Genomic DNA, 19,689 nt, shown 5'->3' on the forward strand with positions numbered 1-19,689 from the left:
GTAGAGGGGGGTAGAGAGGGGTAGAGAGGGGTAGAGGGTGGTAGAGAGGGGTAGAGGGGGGTAGAGAGGGGTGGGGGGGGTAGAGAGGGGTAGAGAGGGGTAGAGGGGGGGATAGAGAGGAGTAGAGGGGGGTAGAGGGGAGTAGAGGGGGGTAGAGAGGGGTAGAGAGGGGTAGAGGGGGGTAGAGGGGGGTAGAGAGGGGTAGAGAGGGGTAGAGGGTGGTAGAGGGTGGTAGAGAGGGGTAGAGGGGGGTAGAGAGGGGTGGGGGGGGTAGAGAGGGGTAGAGAGGGGTAGAGGGGGGGATAGAGAGGAGTAGAGGGGGGTAGAGGGGGTAGAGGGGGGTAGAGAGGGGTAGAGAGGGGTAGAGGGTGGTAGAGGGGGTAGAGAGAGGTGGGGGGGTAGAGAGGGGTAGAGGGTGGTAGAGAGGGGTAGAGAGGTGGGGGGGGTAGAGGGGTGGTAGAGGGGGTAGAGGGGGGGTAGAGAGAGGTGGGGGGGTAGAGGGGTCGAGAGTGAGAGGGGCAGAGACAGGGGACAGTGAGTGCCGGTCCTGACGCTGCCGGTCTCTCAGCTGGAGCAGGAGCTGAGAGCCCTGGGCGCGGAGCAGCAGGACACTCGATCCCAGAACCAGCAGCTGCGCAGGGTCAACACACAGCTGGCCGAGCAGCTGGAGGCCAGCCGGCAGGAGCTGCACAGAGTACACAGCCTCCTGCAGCACACCCAGCAGAGCACCCTGCGAGAGCAGAGGGAGAAGGAGAGGTATCTCCCCAGCTCCCTGCCCCGGGCTGTCTGCACCCATCCGCCTGTCTGTCTCGCTGTCTGTCTGTCTGTCTCTCTCTCTCTCTCTCTCTTTCTCTCTCTCTCTCTCTGTCTGTCTGTCCCTCTCTGTCTGTCTGTCTGTCTCTCTCTCTCTCTCTCTCTCTCTCTCTCTCTGTCTGTCTCTCTGTCTGTCTGTCTGTCCCTCTCTGTCTGTCTGTCTGTCTGTGTCTCCCTCTCTGTCTGTCTGTCTGTCTGTCTGTCTGTCTGTCTCTCTCTCTCTGTCTGTCCCTCTCTGTCTGTCTGTCTCTTTCTGTCTGTCTGCGTCTGACTGTCTGTGTCTGACTGTCTATCTGTCCCTCTCTGTCTGCATTAATCCGACTGTCTGTCTGTGTCCAACTGTCTGTTTGTCCCTCTCTGTCTGCGTCTCACTGTCTGTCTGTGTCCAACTGTCTGTCTTTCCCTCTCTGTCTGAGTCTGACTGTCTGCACCCAGCCTGTCTGTCCCTCTCTGTCTGAGTCTGACTGTCTGTGTCTGACTGTCTGCACCCAGCCTGTCTGTCCCTCTCTGTCTGAGTCTGACTTTCTGTATCCACCTGTCTGTCTCTCACTGGATCAGCCTGTCTGTCTCTCATTGGGTGGCCTGTCTGTCTCTCACTGGGTTGACTTGTCTGTCTGCTCCAGGGACATACTGAAGGTGTCTAAGAACATGCAGAAGGAGAAGGAGAGTCTGATGAAACAACTGGACCTGCTGAGGTACAGCCGTCTGTCTGAGTGTCTTGGGGGGACTTTAGGGTTTAGAGTAACAGTGCTGCAGAACACTAGACGAACAGACAGTATAGTCCGGTGGCTCTGTGGCTCAGGATCTGCGCCTGTGACTGGAAGGTTGCCGGTTCAAATCCCACACCTGGCAGAGGAATCCTACTCTGTTGGGCCCCTGAGCAAGGCCCTGAACCCCAACTGCTCCAGGGGTGCCATATAAATGGCTGACCCTGCGCTCTGACCCCCAGCTTCTCTCCCTGTCTGTGTGTCTAATGGAGAGCAAGCTGGGGTCTGTGAAAAGAAGAATTCCTCATGCAAGAAATTGTATAGGGCCAATAAAGTGATCTTATCTTATCTTATAAACAGAATTGAACTACAATAACGCAGGAAAGTCTTCTAGTGTGTTCAGGAATGGATTGATTTGTGTCTAAATGAGTGCTGTTGGGCTGCTGGGCTGCTGGGCCAGGACTCTGGAAGATCTTCCTCTTACCTCTGTCTTCCTCCTTTCTCCTTCCCTCCCGGCCACCTCACTCTCGCTGTCTCCATCCCTCTGCCTCCTCTTCCTCCCTCTCCTTCATTTCTCTCCTTTCCCTCTCCTGATCTCCTCTTTCAATTCCTCCTCTCCCTCCCTCTCCTGTGTTCGTCTCTCTCCCTCCTCTCCTCTCTCCTCTCTCTGCCCTGTGCTCCTCTCTCTGCCTCCTCTCTCCCCCTTCCTTCCTTCCACTATCTCCCCTCTCCTCTCTTCCCCCTCCCCTCTCTCCCCTGTGCTCCTCACTCCCCCTGTGCTCCTCTCTCGCCCCTCCCCTCTCTCCCCTCTCTCCTCTCCCCGCCCCGTGCTCCTCTCTCTCCACCGTGCTCCTCTCTCTCGCCCCTCCCCTCTCTCCCCTGTGCTCCTCTCCCCCCCTCTCTACCCCCTGTGCTCCTCTCTGCTCCCCTCTCCCCTCTCCCTGCCCCGCGCTCCTCTCTCTCCACTGTGCTCCTCTCTCTCCCCCCTCCTCTCTCACCCCTGTACTCCTCTCTCTCCCCTCTCTCCCCCTGTGCTCCTCTCTTCCTCCTCTCTCTCCCCGTGCTCCTCCTCTCTCCCCCCTGCTCCTCTCTCCCCCCTCTCCCCCTGCTCCTCTCTCTCTGTCTCAGGGAGATGAATAAGAAGCTCAGAGATGAGAAGGATGCCCGACACGCTCAGAAGATGGTTAGTTTGAGACAGAGGCTCCTGACTCCTCCTCCTTCTATATATCTTCCGTGTGGACACGCCCATCACTGTTGGACACACCCCCTCCACCCATTCTAGACACACCCACCCGCTCAGACTGGACTGGCGTGTACTGGGCTGCGTCTGGGCTCTGTGGGTCCGCACTGGCCTCCTGGTTTGTATTGGTGAGGCTTGTTCTTCCTCAGACTGTCCGCGATCAGTTTCAGATCCAGCTGAGCTGAGTGTGGCGCTGGGCTGGACAGTAGAGCACACTGGACACGACCACGCAGCTGTGCGAGAGGGACTGGACTCTATTGGCCAGTATTAGTTGGGCTGGTCTTCTGCCTTGGTCTGTATTATACTGTGCTGTGTTTTGCTGGGCTAAACAGGGCTGTACTGGACTGTCCTGGACTGGACTGTGCTGGGCTATACTGGACTGTACTGTGCTGTACTGTGCTGGACTGTACCGGGCTGTCCTGGGCTATACTGGACTGGATTGTACCGCTCTGTTTTAGGCTGTACTGGACTGTCCTGGACTGGACTGTGCTGGGCTATACTGGACTGTACTGGGCTGTACTGGATCCTGCTGGGCTGTACTGGACTGTGCTGGAGTGTACTAGACTGTACTGTACTGTACTGGACTTTGCAGATCTGTACTGGACAGTACTGGTCTATACTGGACTGTATTAGACTGTGCTGAGCTGTACTGGACTGGGCTGGGCTGTACTGTTATAGACTGTGCTGTACTGTGCTGTACTAGACTGTGCTGAGCTGGTCTGTACTGGACTGTATAAGACTGTGCTGGGCTGTACTGGACTTGGCTGTACTGGGATGTACTGGACTGTGCTGGGCTGTACTGTGCTGTACTGGACTGTGCTGGGCTGTACTGTACTAGACTGTGCTGACCTGTACTGGACTGTGCTGTACTGTGCTGTACTGGACCATACTGTACCAGACTATGCTGTACTGTAGCTGTACTGTACTGTACTAGACTGTGCTAGGCTGTACTGTATTAGACTGTGCTGAGCTGTACTGGACTGTCCTGGGCTGTACTGTAATAGACTGTGCTGTGCTGTACTGTACTAGACTGTGCTGAGCTGTACTGGACTGTGCTGTACTGTGCTGTACTGGACCATACTGTACCAGACTATGCTGTACTGTAGCTGTACTGTACTGTACTAGACTGTGCTAGGCTGTACTGTATTAGACTGTGCTGTACTGTACTGTGCTGTACTGGACTGGGCTGAGCTGTACTGTATTAGACTGTGCTGAGCTGTACTGGGCTGTACTGTACTGTACTACACTAGACTGTGCTGGGCTATACTGGACTGTACTGGACTGTACTGTACTGTACTACTGGACTGTGCTGAGCTGTACTGTGCTGTACTGGACTGGGCTGGGCTGTACTGGACTGTACTATACTAGTTCAGGTGGGTAGCTGCGTCAGCATGTGTAGGCTACAAAGGAACAAGTAATAGGTTTATTCCATGCTGAAAAGAGAAGAATGAAAACACAACGTTTCAGCCGTGGATTGTGCTGGGCTGTGGGCTGTGGACTGTGCACGTGGACTGTGCTGTGCTGTACTGTAATAGACTGGGTTTTACTGGACTGTACTAGACTGTACTAGACTGTACTAGACTGTGCTGTACTGTGCTGTACTGGACTATACTAGACCGTGCTGAGCTGTATGTACTGTACTGGACTGTACTGGGCTGTGCTGGGCTGTACTGGACTGTGCTGGACTGTGCCGGACTGGACTGTACTAGACCGTGCTGAGTTGTACTATGCTGTACTGGACTGTGCTGTGCTGGACTTGGACTGGACTGTACTAGACCATGCTGAGCTGTACTGGACTGTGATGGGCTGTACTGGACTATGCTGAGCTGTACTGGAGAACAGTGTCACTGTCTGGAGCTCCAGGTTTTTCAAGTGTGTCACTTTGATTTTGTTCTTGAGATTTTATTCTTGATTTTATTCTGCTGTGAAATCATAGGGTTGGGATCAGGTGAAAGTGTGCTGTACATAGTCACAACAGTGACTGATGGGACGGTCAGGGTCCTCCACTCAGGCTGGCCAGCTGGTCATTCAGACTTAACCCCCTGCAATTCAAGACTGGAAGGGCAGGTCACTGTGTATCAGTCTGAGAGTGTGTGTGTCACTGTGTGTCAGTATATGTCAGTGTGAGAGTGTGTGTCTCAGTGTGTGTCAGTGTGAGTCAGTTAGTGAGATTGTGTGTGTTAGTGTGAGAGTGTGTGTCAGTGTGTAAGAGTGTGTGAGAGTGTGTGTCAGTGTACCAGTGTGCCTGTGTCAGTGTGAGAGTGTGCGTCAGTGTACCAGTGTGTGTGTGTCAGTGCGTATCAGTGTGTGTGTCTGTCAGATTGTCAGTATTTCAGTGTGTCAGTGGGTGTCTGTGTACCAGTGTTTGTCAGTGTACCTGTGTGTGCGTGCGTGCGTGCGTGCGTGCGTGCGTGCGTGCGTGCGTGCGTGCGTGCGTGTGTGTGTGTGTGTGTCAGTGTGTATCACTGTGTGTGTCAGTGTACCAGTGAGTGGTATGTCAGTGTGTGTCAGTGTGTATGTTTAACACTATATCAGTATGTGTGTCTCCATGTATCCAACATCATTTTTTGGTTTTGGGTGTGCACTAGATTTTCGGTATATGAAGGTCATGATCTCTATGGTGTATTGCTATTCGTTTTGATTATAATTCAGTAATGAACTTGTGCTCAATAAAGGAGACGGGTGAATCTCTCTGTCCCCCTTAGTGTGATTTTTGTCTGCCTGTCTGTTAGGTCACACAGAACATCTCCCTTCACAGAGCTCAGGTTCAGGGGGTGAAGATCCATCTGTGATGAAGGTCTTTCTCATTTTCAGTGTAGTTATTTGACAGATTTTCTAAGGAAGCTGGTTACTGTCTCAGCTCTCCAGACAGGCAAGGCAACAGCAGGAAACACACCACACAGTAACCCAGTGACCAAGAGCCCTGACCTCCGCCTGAGCCATACACAAAACAACTCAACAACCATGACACTAATCAACACAGCAACTCAACAACCATGACACTAATCAACACAGCAACTCAACCACCATGACACTAATCAACACAGCAACACTACCTCAACACCCATGAAACTAACCAACACAGCAACTCAACCACCATGACACTAACCCTATACTATCACTCCCCCACAACCCCCACAACTTAAGAACCATGACACTCCACTGAGGAAGCAGAGTGGAGTACTCTCAGTACTGCTCACCTGCCCACACTGAGGAAGTAAAGATTGGAGTACTCTCAGTACTGCTCCCCTGCCCAAACTGAGGAAGCAGAGTGGAGTACTCTCAGTACTGCTCACCTGCCCACACTGAGGGAGTAGAGTGGAGTACTCTCAGTACTGCTTCCCTGCCCACACTGAGGGAGTAGACTGGAGTACTCTCAGTACTGCTCACCTGCCCACACTGAGGAAGCAGAGTGGAGTACTCTCAGTACTGCTCCCCTGCCCACACTGAGGAAGTAAAGATTGGAGTACTCTCAGTACTGCTCACCTGCCCACACTGAGGGAGTAGACTGGAGTACTCTCAGTACTGCTCACCTGCCCACACTGAGGGAGTAGACTGGAGTACTCTCAGTACTGCTCCCCTGCCCACACTGAGGAAGCAGAGTGGAGTACTCTCAGTACTGCTCCCCTGCCCACACTGAGGAAGTAAAGATTGGAGTACTCTCAGTACTGCTCCCCTGCCCACACTGAGGAAGCAGAGTGGAGTACTCTCAGTACTGCTCCCCTGCCCACACTGAGGAAGTAAAGATTGGAGTACTCTCAGTACTGCTCCCCTGCCCACACTGAGGGAGTAGAGTGGAGTACTCTCAGTACTGCTCACCTGCCCACACTGAGGAAGCAGAGTGGAGTACTCTCAGTACTGCTCCCCTGCCCACACTGAGGAAGTAAAGATTGGAGTACTCTCAGTACTGCTCACCTGCCCACACTGAGGGAGTAGACTGGAGTACTCTCAGTACTGCTCACCTGCCCACACTGAGGAAGTAAAGATTGGAGTACTCTCAGTACTGCTCCCCTGCCCACACTGAGGAAGCAGAGTGGAGTACTCTCAGTACTGCTCCCCTGCCCACACTGAGGGAGTAGACTGGAGTACTCTCAGTACTGCTCCCCTGCCCACACTGAGGAAGTAAAGATTGGAGTACTCTCAGTACTGCTCACCTGCCCACACTGAGGAAGTAAAGATTGGAGTACTCTCAGTACTGCTCCCCTGCCCACACTGAGGAAGTAAAGATTGGAGTACTCTCAGTACTGCTCCCCTGCCCACACTGAGGAAGCAGAGTGGAGTACTCTCAGTACTGCTCCCCTGCCCACACTGAGGGAGTAGAGTGGAGTACTCTCAGTACTGCTCCCCTGCCCACACTGAGGAAGTAAAGATTGGAGTACTCTCAGTACTGCTCCCCTGCCCACACTGAGGGAGTAGACTGGAGTACTCTCAGTACTGCTCCCCTGCCCACACTGAGGAAGCAGAGTGGAGTACTCTCAGTACTGCTCACCTGCCCACACTGAGGAAGTAAAGATTGGAGTACTCTCAGTACTGCTCCCCTGCCCACACTGAGGGAGTAGAGTGGAGTACTCTCAGTACTGCTCCCCTGCCCACACTGAGGAAGCAGAGTGGAGTACTCTCAGTACTGCTCCCCTGCCCACACTGAGGAAGTAAAGATTGGAGTACTCTCAGTACTGCTCACCTGCACACTGAGGGAGTAGACTGGAGTACTCTCAGTACTGCTCACCTGCCCACACTGAGGGAGTAGACTGGAGTACTCTCAGTACTGCTCCCCTGCCCACACTGAGGAAGCAGAGTGGAGTACTCTCAGTACTGCTCACCTGCACACTGACTGGAAAGTGGAGTACTCTCAGTACTGGTTACCTATTGAGTTGTTTACCACACCAGTCTGTGCCCGGAGCAAGGTCATCCTGCTGGTTGTCCAGCTGGTGAACCTGAGCTGTCGTGAGCCCAGACTGCGGGAGGCTGATAAGTTTGTCCTCCTCGCCTCACTTGGACTCCTTTTAGGGGGGCACCCCTAAGGGCCTGGTGGGAACCCCAATCCCTGTTCCAGTTCCGCGCTGAGCCCTGGAAGGCTGGGAGACGAGCAGTGGGACGTATCGGGACTGGGAGCGTCCCGGGGAGGGGGAGACCGGCAGTGGGACAAACCACACTCCCGAGCGCAGGTCACGCGCAGGCCTCCCCAGTCTCGGGAAGAGGAGGAGACCTGGCACACGCAGTGGAAACCCTCCGCAGGACATCGACCGAGTCGCCCCGGGAGACCAACAGTCCCGGGTCTGGGGGTGGGACAGGGGCGCAGGCGTCTGGGACAAACAGCACAGCCATATTGTTGGGGCTCCGACTGTCAAGAGCGACGTCTAGAAATGGCTGGATGGGATTCTGGTATCAGTCAGTTGGCTGGGATTCTGGGATCGGTGAACTGGCTGGGTTCTGGGATCGGTGAACTGGTTGGGATTCTGGGATCAGTGAGCTGGCTGGGATCCTGGGATCGGTGAGCTGGCTGGGATTCTGGGATCGGTGAACTGGCTGGGATCCTGGGTTCGGTGAGCTGGCTGGGATTCTGGGATCAGTAAACTGGTTGGGATTCTGGGATCAGTCAGCTACCTGGAATTCTGAGATAAGTAGCTGGCTGGGATTCTGGGATCAGTCAGCTGGCTGGAATTCAGGGATCGGTGAACTGGCTGGGATTCTGGGATCGGTGAACTGGTTGGGATTCTGGGATCAGTCAGTTACCTGGAATTCTGAGATAAGCAGCTGGCTTGAATTCTGGGATCGGTGAACTGGCTGGGATTCTGGGATCAGTCAGCTGGCTGGAATTCTGGGATCGGTGAACTGGCTGGAATTCTGAGATCGGTGAACTGGTTGGGATTCTGGGATCAGTGAGCTGGCTGGGATCCTGGGATCGGTGAGCTGGCTGGGATTCTGGGATCAGTAAACTGGTTGGGATTCTGGGATCAGTCAGCTACCTATAATTCTGAGATAAGTACCTGGCTGGGATTCTGGGATCGGTAAACTGGTTTGGATTCTGGGATCAGTGAGCTACCTGGAATTCTGAGATAAGTAGCTGGCTGGAATTCTGGGATCGATGAACTGGCTGGGATTCTGGGATCGGTGAACTGGTTGGGATTCTGGGATCGGTGAACTGGTTGGGATTCTGGGATCAGTGAGCTAGCTGGGATTCTGAGATAAGCAGCTGGCTTGAATTCTGGGATTGGTGAACTGGCTGGGTTCTGGGATCAGTGAGCTGGCTGGAATTCTGAGATCGGTGAACTGGTTGGGATTCTGGGATCAGTGAGCTGGCTGGGATCCTGGGATCGGTGAGCTGGCTGAGATTCTGGGATCAGTAAACTGGCTGGGATTCTGGGATCAGTCAGCTACCTGGAATTCTGGGATCGATGAACTGGCTGGGATTCTGGGATCGGTGAACTGGTTGGGATTCTGGGATCAGTGAGCTAGCTGGGATTCTGAAATAAGCAGCTGGCTTGAATTCTGGGATCGGTGAACTGGCTGGGATTTTGAGATAAGTAGCTGGCTGGGATTCTGGGTTTAGTCAGCTAGCTGGGATTCTGGGATTGGTCAGCTGTCTGGGATTCTGGGATCGGGCAGCCGGCTAGGATTTTGGGATCGGTGAGCTGGCTGGGATTCTGGGATCTGCGAGCTGGCGAGTGTGACGGACAGAACGAGCTCGTTTCGGATCATCCTGCCAGAACCCGGCCCCGGCCCTCCACACACGTCTGTGCACACACTAGCACCTCACGTGCTGGCAGGCGGACTGAGCCCCCATTCTGCCGGGGTCCCAGAGCGCTGGATGAGTGCTGGGTCACAGGGGGGAAGGCGCTCGTCTCAGGCGGTGCAGCGTGAAGCGATGATCTATGAAGAGCAAGAGGCCCAGCTGGTGAGGTGGTGCTGGGGTGACGCCCTCTCCACCCTGTCTGTTTCCTGCATGACACCCAGCACACTAACCCAGCTCTCTCTGCTGCTGTCTGTGCTGCAGTGTCTGTATAAACCCCCCTCTCTCTCAGTGCAGTGTTCATGTACTGGAGTGTCCAGTCAGTGTGTGTGTATGAACCCCTCTCTCTCTCAGTGCAGTGTTAATGTACTGGAGTGTCCAGTCAGTGTGTCTGTATTAACCCCTCTCTCTCAGTGCAGTGTTAATGTACTGGAGTGTCCAGTCAGTGTGTCTGTATGAACCCCTCTCTCTCTCAGTGCAGTGTTAATGTACTGGAGTGTCCAGTCAGTGTGTCTGTATTAACCCCTCTCTCTCTCAGTGCAGTGTTCATGTACTGGAGTGTCCAGTCAGTGTGTGTGTATGAACCCCTCTCTCTCTCAGTGCAGTGTTAATGTACTGGAGTGTCCAGTCAGTGTGTCTGTATTAACCCCTCTCTCTCAGTGCAGTGTTCATGTACTGGAGTGTCCAGTCAGTGTGTCTGTATTAACCCCTCTCTCTCTCTCAGTGCAGTGTTAATGTACTGGAGTGTCCAGTCAGTGTGTCTGTATTAACCCCTCTCTCTCTCTCTCAGTGCAGTGTTAATGTACTGGAGTGTCCAGTCTGTGTGTCTGTTTTAACCCCTCTCTCTCTCAGTGCAGTGTTCATGTACTGGAGTGTCCAGTCAGTGTGTCTGTATGAACCCCTCTCTCTCTCAGTGCAGTGTTAATGTACTGGAGTGTCCAGTCTGTGTGTCTGTATTAACCCCTCTCTCTCTCAGCGCAGTGTTAATGTACTGGAGTGTCCAGTCAGTGTGTGTGTATTAACCCCTCTCTCTCTCAGTGCAGTGTTCATGTACTGGAGTGTCCAGTCAGTGTGTCTGTATTAACCCCTCTCTCTCTCTCTCAGTGCAGTGTTAATGTACTGGAGTGTCCAGTCAGTGTGTCTGTATTAACCCCTCTCTCTCAGTGCAGTGTTCATGTACTGGAGTGTCCAGTCAGTGTGTCTGTATTAACCCCTCTCTCTCAGTGCAGTGTTCATGTACTGGAGTGTCCAGTCAGTGTGTCTGTATTAACCCCTCTCTCTCAGTGCAGTGTTCATGTACTGGAGTGTCCAGTCAGTGTGTGTGTATTAACCCTTCTCTCTCAGTGCAGTGTTAATGTACTGGAGTGTCCAGTCAGTGTGGCTGTATTAACCCCTCTCTCTCTCAGTGCAGTTTTAATGTACTTGAGTGTCCAGTTATTATCAGTGTTTAGTTGTCTCTCTCTTTCTCTCTCTAGGCCCCTCCTGCCAGGAACCCCCTGTTAAAGAAAGGCTCTGTGATTGGCAAATACCTGCTTGAGGACAAGCCAATCAAACGGTCAGTCCTCAGCTCATTGCTCTCCCATTGGCTAAATGGCTTTGGGATGGGTGGGGCTTGAACAGGCACTTGTATGGCCTGGCTGGTTGGAGTCAGACTCACAAGCCTCACCTCAATGCACTGTGGTCATGTCTCAGAAATACCATAGTAAAACGACTGATGTCGGAAATCCCTTCCTTTCTTTCTTAATGTAGGCAGCTGAATCCCACAGATACCACCAATCAGGTCTCTGAGGAAGTGACATCAGAGCCCGACAGGAAGAAGTACGCCTCTCACCAGCGAGGTGAGAAGGCTGATGGACAGCTTGAAGAGGCGGAGCTGGGACAGGAAGGGGACGGGTGTCCGCAGGAAGGGAAAGAGGACGTGAAGGAGACACCTAGCGACAGGCCTTTGGGCACTGATGTGAGTTCCTGTGTGTTGTCAGCAACCGCTTAGTGAAGCTGTCGGCTCATGTGCAGTCCCGGGTTCGAGACGATCAGTGTTGGAAATTGGTCGAGATTTGACTGGCTTTGACTTTGTCTGTGGGGTGTCTGGTCTGCACTGAGGATTTTCAGACTAGATGTCTCATGTCCATTCCTCTCACTTTCGCTTTCTCTCTCTGCTCCCGCGCCCTGCCCTCCCCTCTCCCGGCCCAGCAGCGCCCTCCGCAGCGCGTCTTTAAGTTGGTCTTCATCGGGAACTCCGGAGTCGGAAAGACCTCCTTCATCCAGAGGTACTGCAGACGGAGCTTCCTGCCCAACATCAACGCCACAGTGGGTGAGACACTCTGAGAGACACAAACACAGTGACACAGTGACACAGTGACACAGTGACACAGTGACACAGTGAGCCAGAGAGTGAGTCAGTGAGTCTACGAAACAGAGTTCATCAGTCAGTGAGTGAGCCAGTGAACCAGTGAACCAGTGAGTCAATGAGTCAGTGAGTCAGTAAACTAGTTCATCAGTCAGTGAGCTAGTGAGTCAGTGAATGAGTCAGTAAGTGAATGAGCCAGTGAGGGAATTCTCCAGTGAGTCAGTCGGTGAATGAGTCAGTGAGTGAGCCAGTGAGTGAGTCAGTGAGCCAGTGAGTGAATGAGTCAGTGAGTGAGCCAGTGAGTGAGTCAGTGAGCCAGTGAGTGAGCCAGTGAGTGAGTCAGTGAGCCAGTGAGTGAGTCAGTGATTCAGTGAGTGAGTGAGTCAGTGAGTGAGCCAGTGAGTGAATGAGCCAGAGTGAGTCAGTGAGTCTACGAAGCAGAGTTCATCAGTCAGTGAGTGAGCCAGTGAGCCAGTGAGCCAGTGAACCAGTGAGTCAGTGAGTCAGTGAGTCAGTAAACTAGTTTATCAGTCAGTGAGTGAGCCAGTGAGTGAGTCAGTGAGTCAGTGAGTGAATGAGTCAGTGAGTGAGCCAGTGAGTGAATGAGCCAGAGAGTGAGTCAGTGAGTCTACAAACCAGAGTTCATCAGTCAGTGAGTGAGCCAGTGAGCCAGTGAGCCAGTGAACCAGTGAGTCAGTGAGTCAGTAAACTAGTTCATCAGTCAGTGAGCCAGTGAGTCAGTGAATGAGCCAGTAAGTGAATGAGCCAGTGAGGGAATTCTCCAGTGAGTCAGTCCGTGAGTGAGTCAGTGAGTCAGTGAGTGAGCCAGTGAGTGAGTCAGTGAGCCAGTGAGTGAGTTAGTGAGTCAGTGAGTGAATGAGCCAGTGAGTGAGCCAGTGAGTGAATGAGCCAGAGTGAGTCAGTGAGTCTGTGGGTGAATGAGCCAGTGAATGAATTCTCCAGTGAGTGTGTGAGTCAATGAGCCAGTGAGTGTGCCAGAGGTGCTTGGAAGTGTGCTATTAAGCCTGTATTAACCGGCAATGTGCTGTATTAACATGAAGTTGTATTTTATTTGGCATATTAGCAATGTGCTTCATTGTCTTTTATGGTAGTTTGTCAATAATGGTGCGTTAATAAACATTTAAATACCCTTAGATCATGTTAATTATATCAGCTGGCAGTGTGTTAAGTGATTGTGTGATAACGGACTGTGTGATAATTGGCAGGTATGGATTTCCAGGTGCGCACTGTGACAGTGGACTCCACCCCTATCGCACTGCAGCTCTGGGACACAGCAGGACAGGAGAGGTCAGCAAAAATCACCTCCCCTTTAACAGCCAAAACACCTCCCTTTAACAGCCAAAACACCTCCCTTTAACAGCCAAATCACCTCCCTTTAACAGCCAAAACACCTCCCTTTTAACAGCCAAATCAACTCCCCTTTAACAGCCAAAATACCTCCCCTTTAACAGCCAAAACACCTCCCTTTAACAGCCAAATCACCTCCCCTTTAACAGCCAAAATACCTCCCCTTTAACAGCCAAATCGCCTCCCTTTAACAGCCAAATCACCTCCCTTTAACAGCCAAATCACCTCCCCTTTAACAGCCAAAATACCTCCCATTTACCAGCCAAATCGCCTCCCTTTAACAGCCAAATCACCTCCCTTTAACAGCCAAATCACCTCCCTTTAACAGCCAAAACACCTCCCTTTTAATAGCTAAAACACCTCCCCTTTAACAGCCAAATCACCTCCCTTTAACAGCCAAAACACCTCCCTTTAACAGCCAAATCACCTCCCTTTAACAGCCAAATCACCTCCCTTTAACAGCCAAAACACCTCCCTTTTAATAGCTAAAACACCTCCCCTTTAACAGCCAAATCACCTCCCTTTAACAGCCAAAACACCTCCCTTTAACAGCCAAATCACCTCCCTTTAACAGCCAAATCACCTCCCTTTAACAGCCAAATCACCTCCCCTTTAACAGCCAAATCACCTCCCTTTTAACAGCCAAATCAACTCCCCTTTAACAGCCAAAATACCTCCCCTTTAACAGCCAAAACACCTCCCTTTAACAGCCAAATCACCTCCCCTTTAACAGCCAAAATACCTCCCCTTTAACAGCCAAAACACCTCCCTTTAACAGCCAAATCACCTCCCTTTAACAGCCAAATCGCCTCCCTTTAACAGCCAAAACACCTCCCCTCTAACAGCCAAAACACCTCCCTTTAACAGCCAAAACACCTCCCTTTAACAGCCAAATCACCTCCCTTTAACAGCCAAATCACCTCCCCTTTAACAGCCAAAATACCTCCCCTTTAACAGCCAAAACACCTCCCTTTAACAGCCAAAACACCTCCCCTCTAACAGCCAAAACACCTCCCTTTAACAGCCAAAACACCTCCCTTTAACAGCCAAATCACCTCCCTTTAACAGCCAAAACACCTCCCCTTTAACAGCCAAAACACCTCCCTTTAACAGCCAAATCACCTCCCTTTAACAGCCAAATCACCTCCCTTTAACAGCCAAAACACCTCCCCTCTAACAGCCAAAACACCTCCCTTTAACAGCCAAAACACCTCCCTTTAACAGCCAAATCACCTCCCTTTAACAGCCAAATCACCTCCCCTTTAACAGCCAAAATACCTCCCCTTTAACAGCCAAAACACCTCCCTTTAACAGCCAAAACACCTCCCTTTAACAGCCAAATCACCTCCCTTTAACAGCCAAATCACCTCCCTTTAACAGCCAAAACACCTCCCCTCTAACAGCCAAAACACCTCCCTTTAACAGCCAAAACACCTCCCTTTAACAGCCAAATCACCTCCCTTTAACAGCCAAATCACCTCCCCTTTAACAGCCAAAATACCTCCCCTTTAACAGCCAAAACACCTCCCTTTAACAGCCAAAACACCTCCCTTTAACAGCCAAATCACCTCCCTTTAACAGCCACATCACCTCCCCTTTAACAGCCAAAACACCTCCCTTTAACAGCCAAAACACCTCCCCTTTAACAGCCAAAACACCTCCCTTTAACAGCCACATCACCTCCCCTGCCTCAGCAAGGTCACACCTCAGTAAGAAACACAGGACAATTGTAGGAACCTCTGGCTGCCCCCCCTCCTCTCCCCAGGTTTCGGAGTATCACCCAGCAGTACTTCCGAAAGGCTGATGGGATGTTGGCGATGTATGATGTCACTTCCTCTGCTTCATTCATCGCTGTCCGGAACTGGCTGGATAGCGTGCAGGTGAGAGTGAGCGAGTGAGGGAGTGAGCAAGGGAGTGAGCGAGGGAGCGAGGGAGTGAGTGAGGGAGGGAGTGCGTGAGCGAGGGAGAGAGGGAGTGATTGAGGGAGTGAGGGAGCGAGGAGTGATTGAGGGAGTGAGGGAGCGAGGGAGGGAGTGCGTGAGCGAGGGAGCGAGGAGTGATTGAGGGAGTGAGGGAGCGAGGGAGGGAGTGCGTGAGCGAGGGAGAGAGGGAGTGATTGAGGGAGTGAGGGAGCGAGGGAGGGAGGAGTGATTGAGGGAGTGAGGGAGCGAGGGAGGGAGTGCGTGAGCGAGGGAGCGAGGAGTGATTGAGGGAGTGAGGGAGCGAGGGAGGGAGTGCGTGAGCGAGGGAGAGAGGGAGTGATTGAGGGAGTGAGGGAGCGAGGAGTGATTGAGGGAGTGAGGGAGCGAGGGAGGGAGTGCGTGAGCGAGGGAGAGAGGGAGTGATTGAGGGAGTGAGGGAGTGAGGGAGTGAGGGAGTGATTGAGGGAGTGAGGGAGTGAGGGAGCGAGTGAGGGAGGGAGTGCATGAGTGAGGGAGTGAGCGAGGGAGCGAGGGAGTGAGTGCGTGAGCGAGGGAGAGAGGGAGTGATTGAGGGAGTGAGGGAGTGAGTGAGTGAGGGAGTGATTGAGGGAGTGAGGGAGCGAGGGAGTGATTGAGGGAGTGAGGGAGTGATTGAGTGATTGAGGGAGTGAGGGAGCGAGTGAGGGAGGGAGTGCATGAGCGAGGGAGGGAGTGAGGGAGTGAGGGGGCGAGAGAGTGGAAGTCAACAGAAGCACAAGAGCAGAAGAGAGGTTACAAATGAGAAAATCCACTCCAGCCCTTTCTTGATGGAAGACAGAGTATTAACAGTCTGGTTGGGCAGCTTGTTCCACACACCTCCAACCCTTTGTGTAAAGAAGTGCCTTTTCTATGAAGGGAGGAAAGTGTCCAGTAGAAAGTGCCACAGCATGGCACTGTTGTAACAGCAATAATTAGTAAAAACTTTATTATTTGAGAGACTTACTCTTTCTTCCTCAGGCTGTGACAGGAGATCGCACACTGTATTATTATTATTGAGAGACAGGCTCACTGTCTGTTCCTCAGGCTGGGACAGGAGATCACACACTGTATTATTATTATTGAGAGACAGGCTCACTGTTCCTCAGGCTGGGACAGGAGATCACACACTGTATTATTATTATTGAGAGACAGGCTCAGTGTCTGTTCCTCAGGCTGGGACAGGAGATCACACACTGTATTATTATTACTGAGAGACGGGCTCACTGTCTGTTCCTCAGGCTGGGACAGGAGATCACACACTGTATTATTATTATTGAGAGACAGGCTCACTGTTCCTCAGGCTGGGACAGGAGATCACACACTGTATTATTATTATTGAGAGACAGGCTCACTGTTCCTCAGGCTGGGACAGGAGATCAAACACTGTATTATTATTATTGAGAGACAGGCTCAGTGTCTGTTCCTCAGGCTGGGACAGGAGATCACACACTGTATTATTATTATTGAGAGACAGGCTCACTGTTCCTCAGGCTGGGACAGGAGATCACACACTGTATTATTATTATTGAGAGACAGGCTCAGTGTCTGTTCCTCAGGCTGGGACAGGAGATCACACACTGTATTATTATTACTGAGAGACGGGCTCACTGTCTGTTCCTCAGGCTGGGACAGGAGATCACACACTGTATTATTATTATTGAGAGACAGGCTCACTGTTCCTCAGGCTGGGACAGGAGATCAAACACTGTATTATTATTATTGAGAGACAGGCTCAGTGTCTGTTCCTCAGGCTGGGACAGGAGATCACACACTGTATTATTATTACTGAGAGACGGGCTCACTGTCTGTTCCTCAGGCTGGGACAGGAGATCACACACTGTATTATTATTATTGAGAGACAGGCTCACTGTCTTTTCCTCAGGCTGGGACAGGAGATCACACACTGTATTATTATTATTGAGAGACAGGCTCACTGTCTGTTCCTCAGGCTGGGACAGGAGATCACACACTGTATTATTATTATTGAGAGACGGTTTCACTGTCTGTTCCTCAGGCTGGGACAGGAGATCACATACTGGGCTGTCAGTTCAATGGAGTTCCCTCCTCCATCTCCCAGTAGGACTGGGAGTTGTTGTGAATCTCTGAGTCTCTGCCTGTCTCACTGTGTCTCTGTATGTCTTTTAGTCTCTGACAGCCAGTCTCTCTCCCCCTGTGTCAGGAACGTGTGTCTGAGGGAGCAGTGCTGTTCCTCTTGGGCAATAAGATGGATGCAGTGGAGCACACTGAGAGGGAGGTCTTGACCAGAGATGGCCGGAGACTGGCTCAGGTACTCTGAACTGGAGCGCTGTGTGTCTGTGTTACAGCAGTACAGCAGTGTTAATGGTAATAAACTCAGTGTGAGCTCAGCGCTGTGTCTGTTACAGCAGTACAGCAGTGTTAATGGTAATAAACTCAGTGTGAGCTCAGCGCTGTGTCTCTGTGTTACAGGAGTACCAGGCCGTGTTCTATGAATGCAGTGTGAAAGCTGGGCTCAATATTGATGAACCCATGGCTCACCTGGCCAGGTGAGAGAATGTCCTGACTGGGTCTCACACCTACTGTACAACACAAGACAAGAGTGGACTGGAGTGACTAATCTCTTACCTTGTACTATAGTGGACGACTACATCACAGTGCACTGTATCCTCTAGACCAGTGTGTTTTTATGCTGTTCAGTGCAGTACCAGAGTACATTCAGATCTACTGATCTCTCACTGCATGCTGAGTGCCCTGTACTGAGCTGCACAGCTGTTTCTCTGCACTCTTGTCTCTCTCCAGGCTGCTTGCAGACCAGCAGGACCAGGAGGTGGGGAGTGCCCTCTGTCTGTCTGTGGAGAGTGACAGTCCGAAGGGCTGCTGCAGTTAGAGACTGGCGAGATGGAGGGTCCAAACTCAGGGCTCTGAGGAGAGGGGAGAGGGGAGAGGGGGGAAGAATTGGTTACATTGTTGACACTGCCTGGCTGACAGTACTGACAATACTGTTAGAACAGGGCTCTGAGCTCTGTGTGCCTGACAGGTGTTGTACTGTCAGTACTGTTAGAACAGGGCTCTGAGCTCTGTGTGCCTGACAGGTGTTGTACTGTCAGTACTGTTAGAACAGGGCTCTGAGCTCTGTGTGCCTGACAGGTGTTGTACTGTCAATACTGTTAGAACAGGGCTCTGAGCTCTGTGTACCTGACAGGTGTTGTACTGTCAATACTGTTAGAACAGGGCTCTGAGCTCTGTGTGCCTGACAGGTGTTGTACTGTCAGTACTGTTAGAACAGGGCTCTGAGCTCTGTGTGCCTGACAGGTGTTGTACTGTCAGTACTGTTAGAACAGGGCTCTGAGCTCTGTGTGCCTGACAGGTGTTGTACTGTCAGTACTGTTAGAACAGGGCTCTGAGCTCTGTGTACCTGACAGGTGTTGTACTGTCAGTACTGTTAGAACAGGGCTCTGAGCTCTGTGTACCTGACAGGTGTTGTACTGTCAATACTGTAACAACAGGGCTCTGAGCTCTGTGTACCTGACAGGTGTTGTACTGTCAGTACTGTTAGAACAGGGCTCTGAGCTCTGTGTACCTGACAGGTGTTGTACTGTCAATACTGTAACAACAGGGCTCTGAGCTCTGTGTACCTGACAGGTGTTGTACTGTCAGTACTGTTAGAACAGGGCCCTGAGCTCTGGGTACCTGGACAGTTATAACATAGTCAATGATGTCTGTGTACTGGATATGTATTTGAATACTCCATTTGTCAGGAATACCAGAAGGGAAATGATTGACAGAACAATGAGACACCAGCTGTAATTAAAAGTACAAGTTCTAACACTGCAGGAGGGGTTCTGTATGAAATGTGTGTGTGTTTGTATGAAAATCATACTTCATTTTCTTTCTTTTTCATTTTAACCCAACACCGAACTGTAAATGAAATTGTATTTTTATGTAATATTTGTAAATGTTTCAATTCATAGAGAGGTGTGTTTTTAATTAAGTTTTTGTTTTTAATCGGTGAATCTCTGAGGATGTGTAAGAGCAAAGTCTCCTCATTCCTCCAGTGTCTCTCTCGTAGTGCAACTGTTTAAATAAAGTGTTGATAAAGGTAAAAAGTTCTCACTTTACCCCTGCCATCATCTCATCTCTCTCCTCTCTTTCAATTTTTTATTATTATCACTACAACTACTACACACCTGCAGATAGCTCCACAGTCAAAATGTACTTATTTAAACCTATTATTTTATTATTGTTTTAATTATTGAAAGACAGACTCACTGTTCCTCAGGCTGGGACAGGAGATCACACACTGTATTATTATTATTGAGAGACAGGCTCACTGTTCCTCAGGCTGTGACAGGAGATCACACACTGTATTATTATTATTGAGAGACAGGCTCACTGTTCCTCAGGCTGGGACAGGAGATCACACACTGTATTATTATTATTGAGAGACAGGTTCACTGTTCCTCAGGCTGTGACAGGAGATCACACACTGTATTATTATTATTGAGAGACAGGTTCACTGTTCCTCAGGCTGTGACAGGAGATCACACACTGTATTATTATTATTG

General features: G+C 51.3%; 1 protein-coding gene across 1 annotated transcript in view; it reads left to right on the forward strand.

Moving 5' to 3' along the window:
- cracr2b (calcium release activated channel regulator 2B) overlaps window positions 1-19,230 on the forward strand; it is a 31,767-nt gene extending 12,537 nt beyond the window's left edge. The window contains exons 9-19 of the mRNA XM_069181703.1: window positions 569-756; window positions 1,437-1,508; window positions 2,649-2,703; window positions 10,966-11,045; window positions 11,240-11,447; window positions 11,684-11,801; window positions 13,064-13,145; window positions 14,971-15,085; window positions 17,325-17,432; window positions 17,573-17,670; window positions 17,924-19,230. Coding sequence (XP_069037804.1) covers window positions 569-756; window positions 1,437-1,508; window positions 2,649-2,703; window positions 10,966-11,045; window positions 11,240-11,447; window positions 11,684-11,801; window positions 13,064-13,145; window positions 14,971-15,085; window positions 17,325-17,432; window positions 17,573-17,670; window positions 17,924-18,011 — 1,212 coding nt within the window. The 3' untranslated portion in view covers window positions 18,012-19,230. The remainder of the gene's footprint in view (window positions 1-568; window positions 757-1,436; window positions 1,509-2,648; window positions 2,704-10,965; window positions 11,046-11,239; window positions 11,448-11,683; window positions 11,802-13,063; window positions 13,146-14,970; window positions 15,086-17,324; window positions 17,433-17,572; window positions 17,671-17,923) is intronic.
- The last annotated feature ends 459 nt before the right edge of the window (window positions 19,231-19,689 follow it).

The sequence above is a fragment of the Lepisosteus oculatus genome, chromosome 21, assembly GCF_040954835.1.
Source record: "Lepisosteus oculatus isolate fLepOcu1 chromosome 21, fLepOcu1.hap2, whole genome shotgun sequence".
Classification (NCBI taxonomy): Eukaryota; Metazoa; Chordata; class Actinopteri; order Semionotiformes; family Lepisosteidae; genus Lepisosteus; species Lepisosteus oculatus.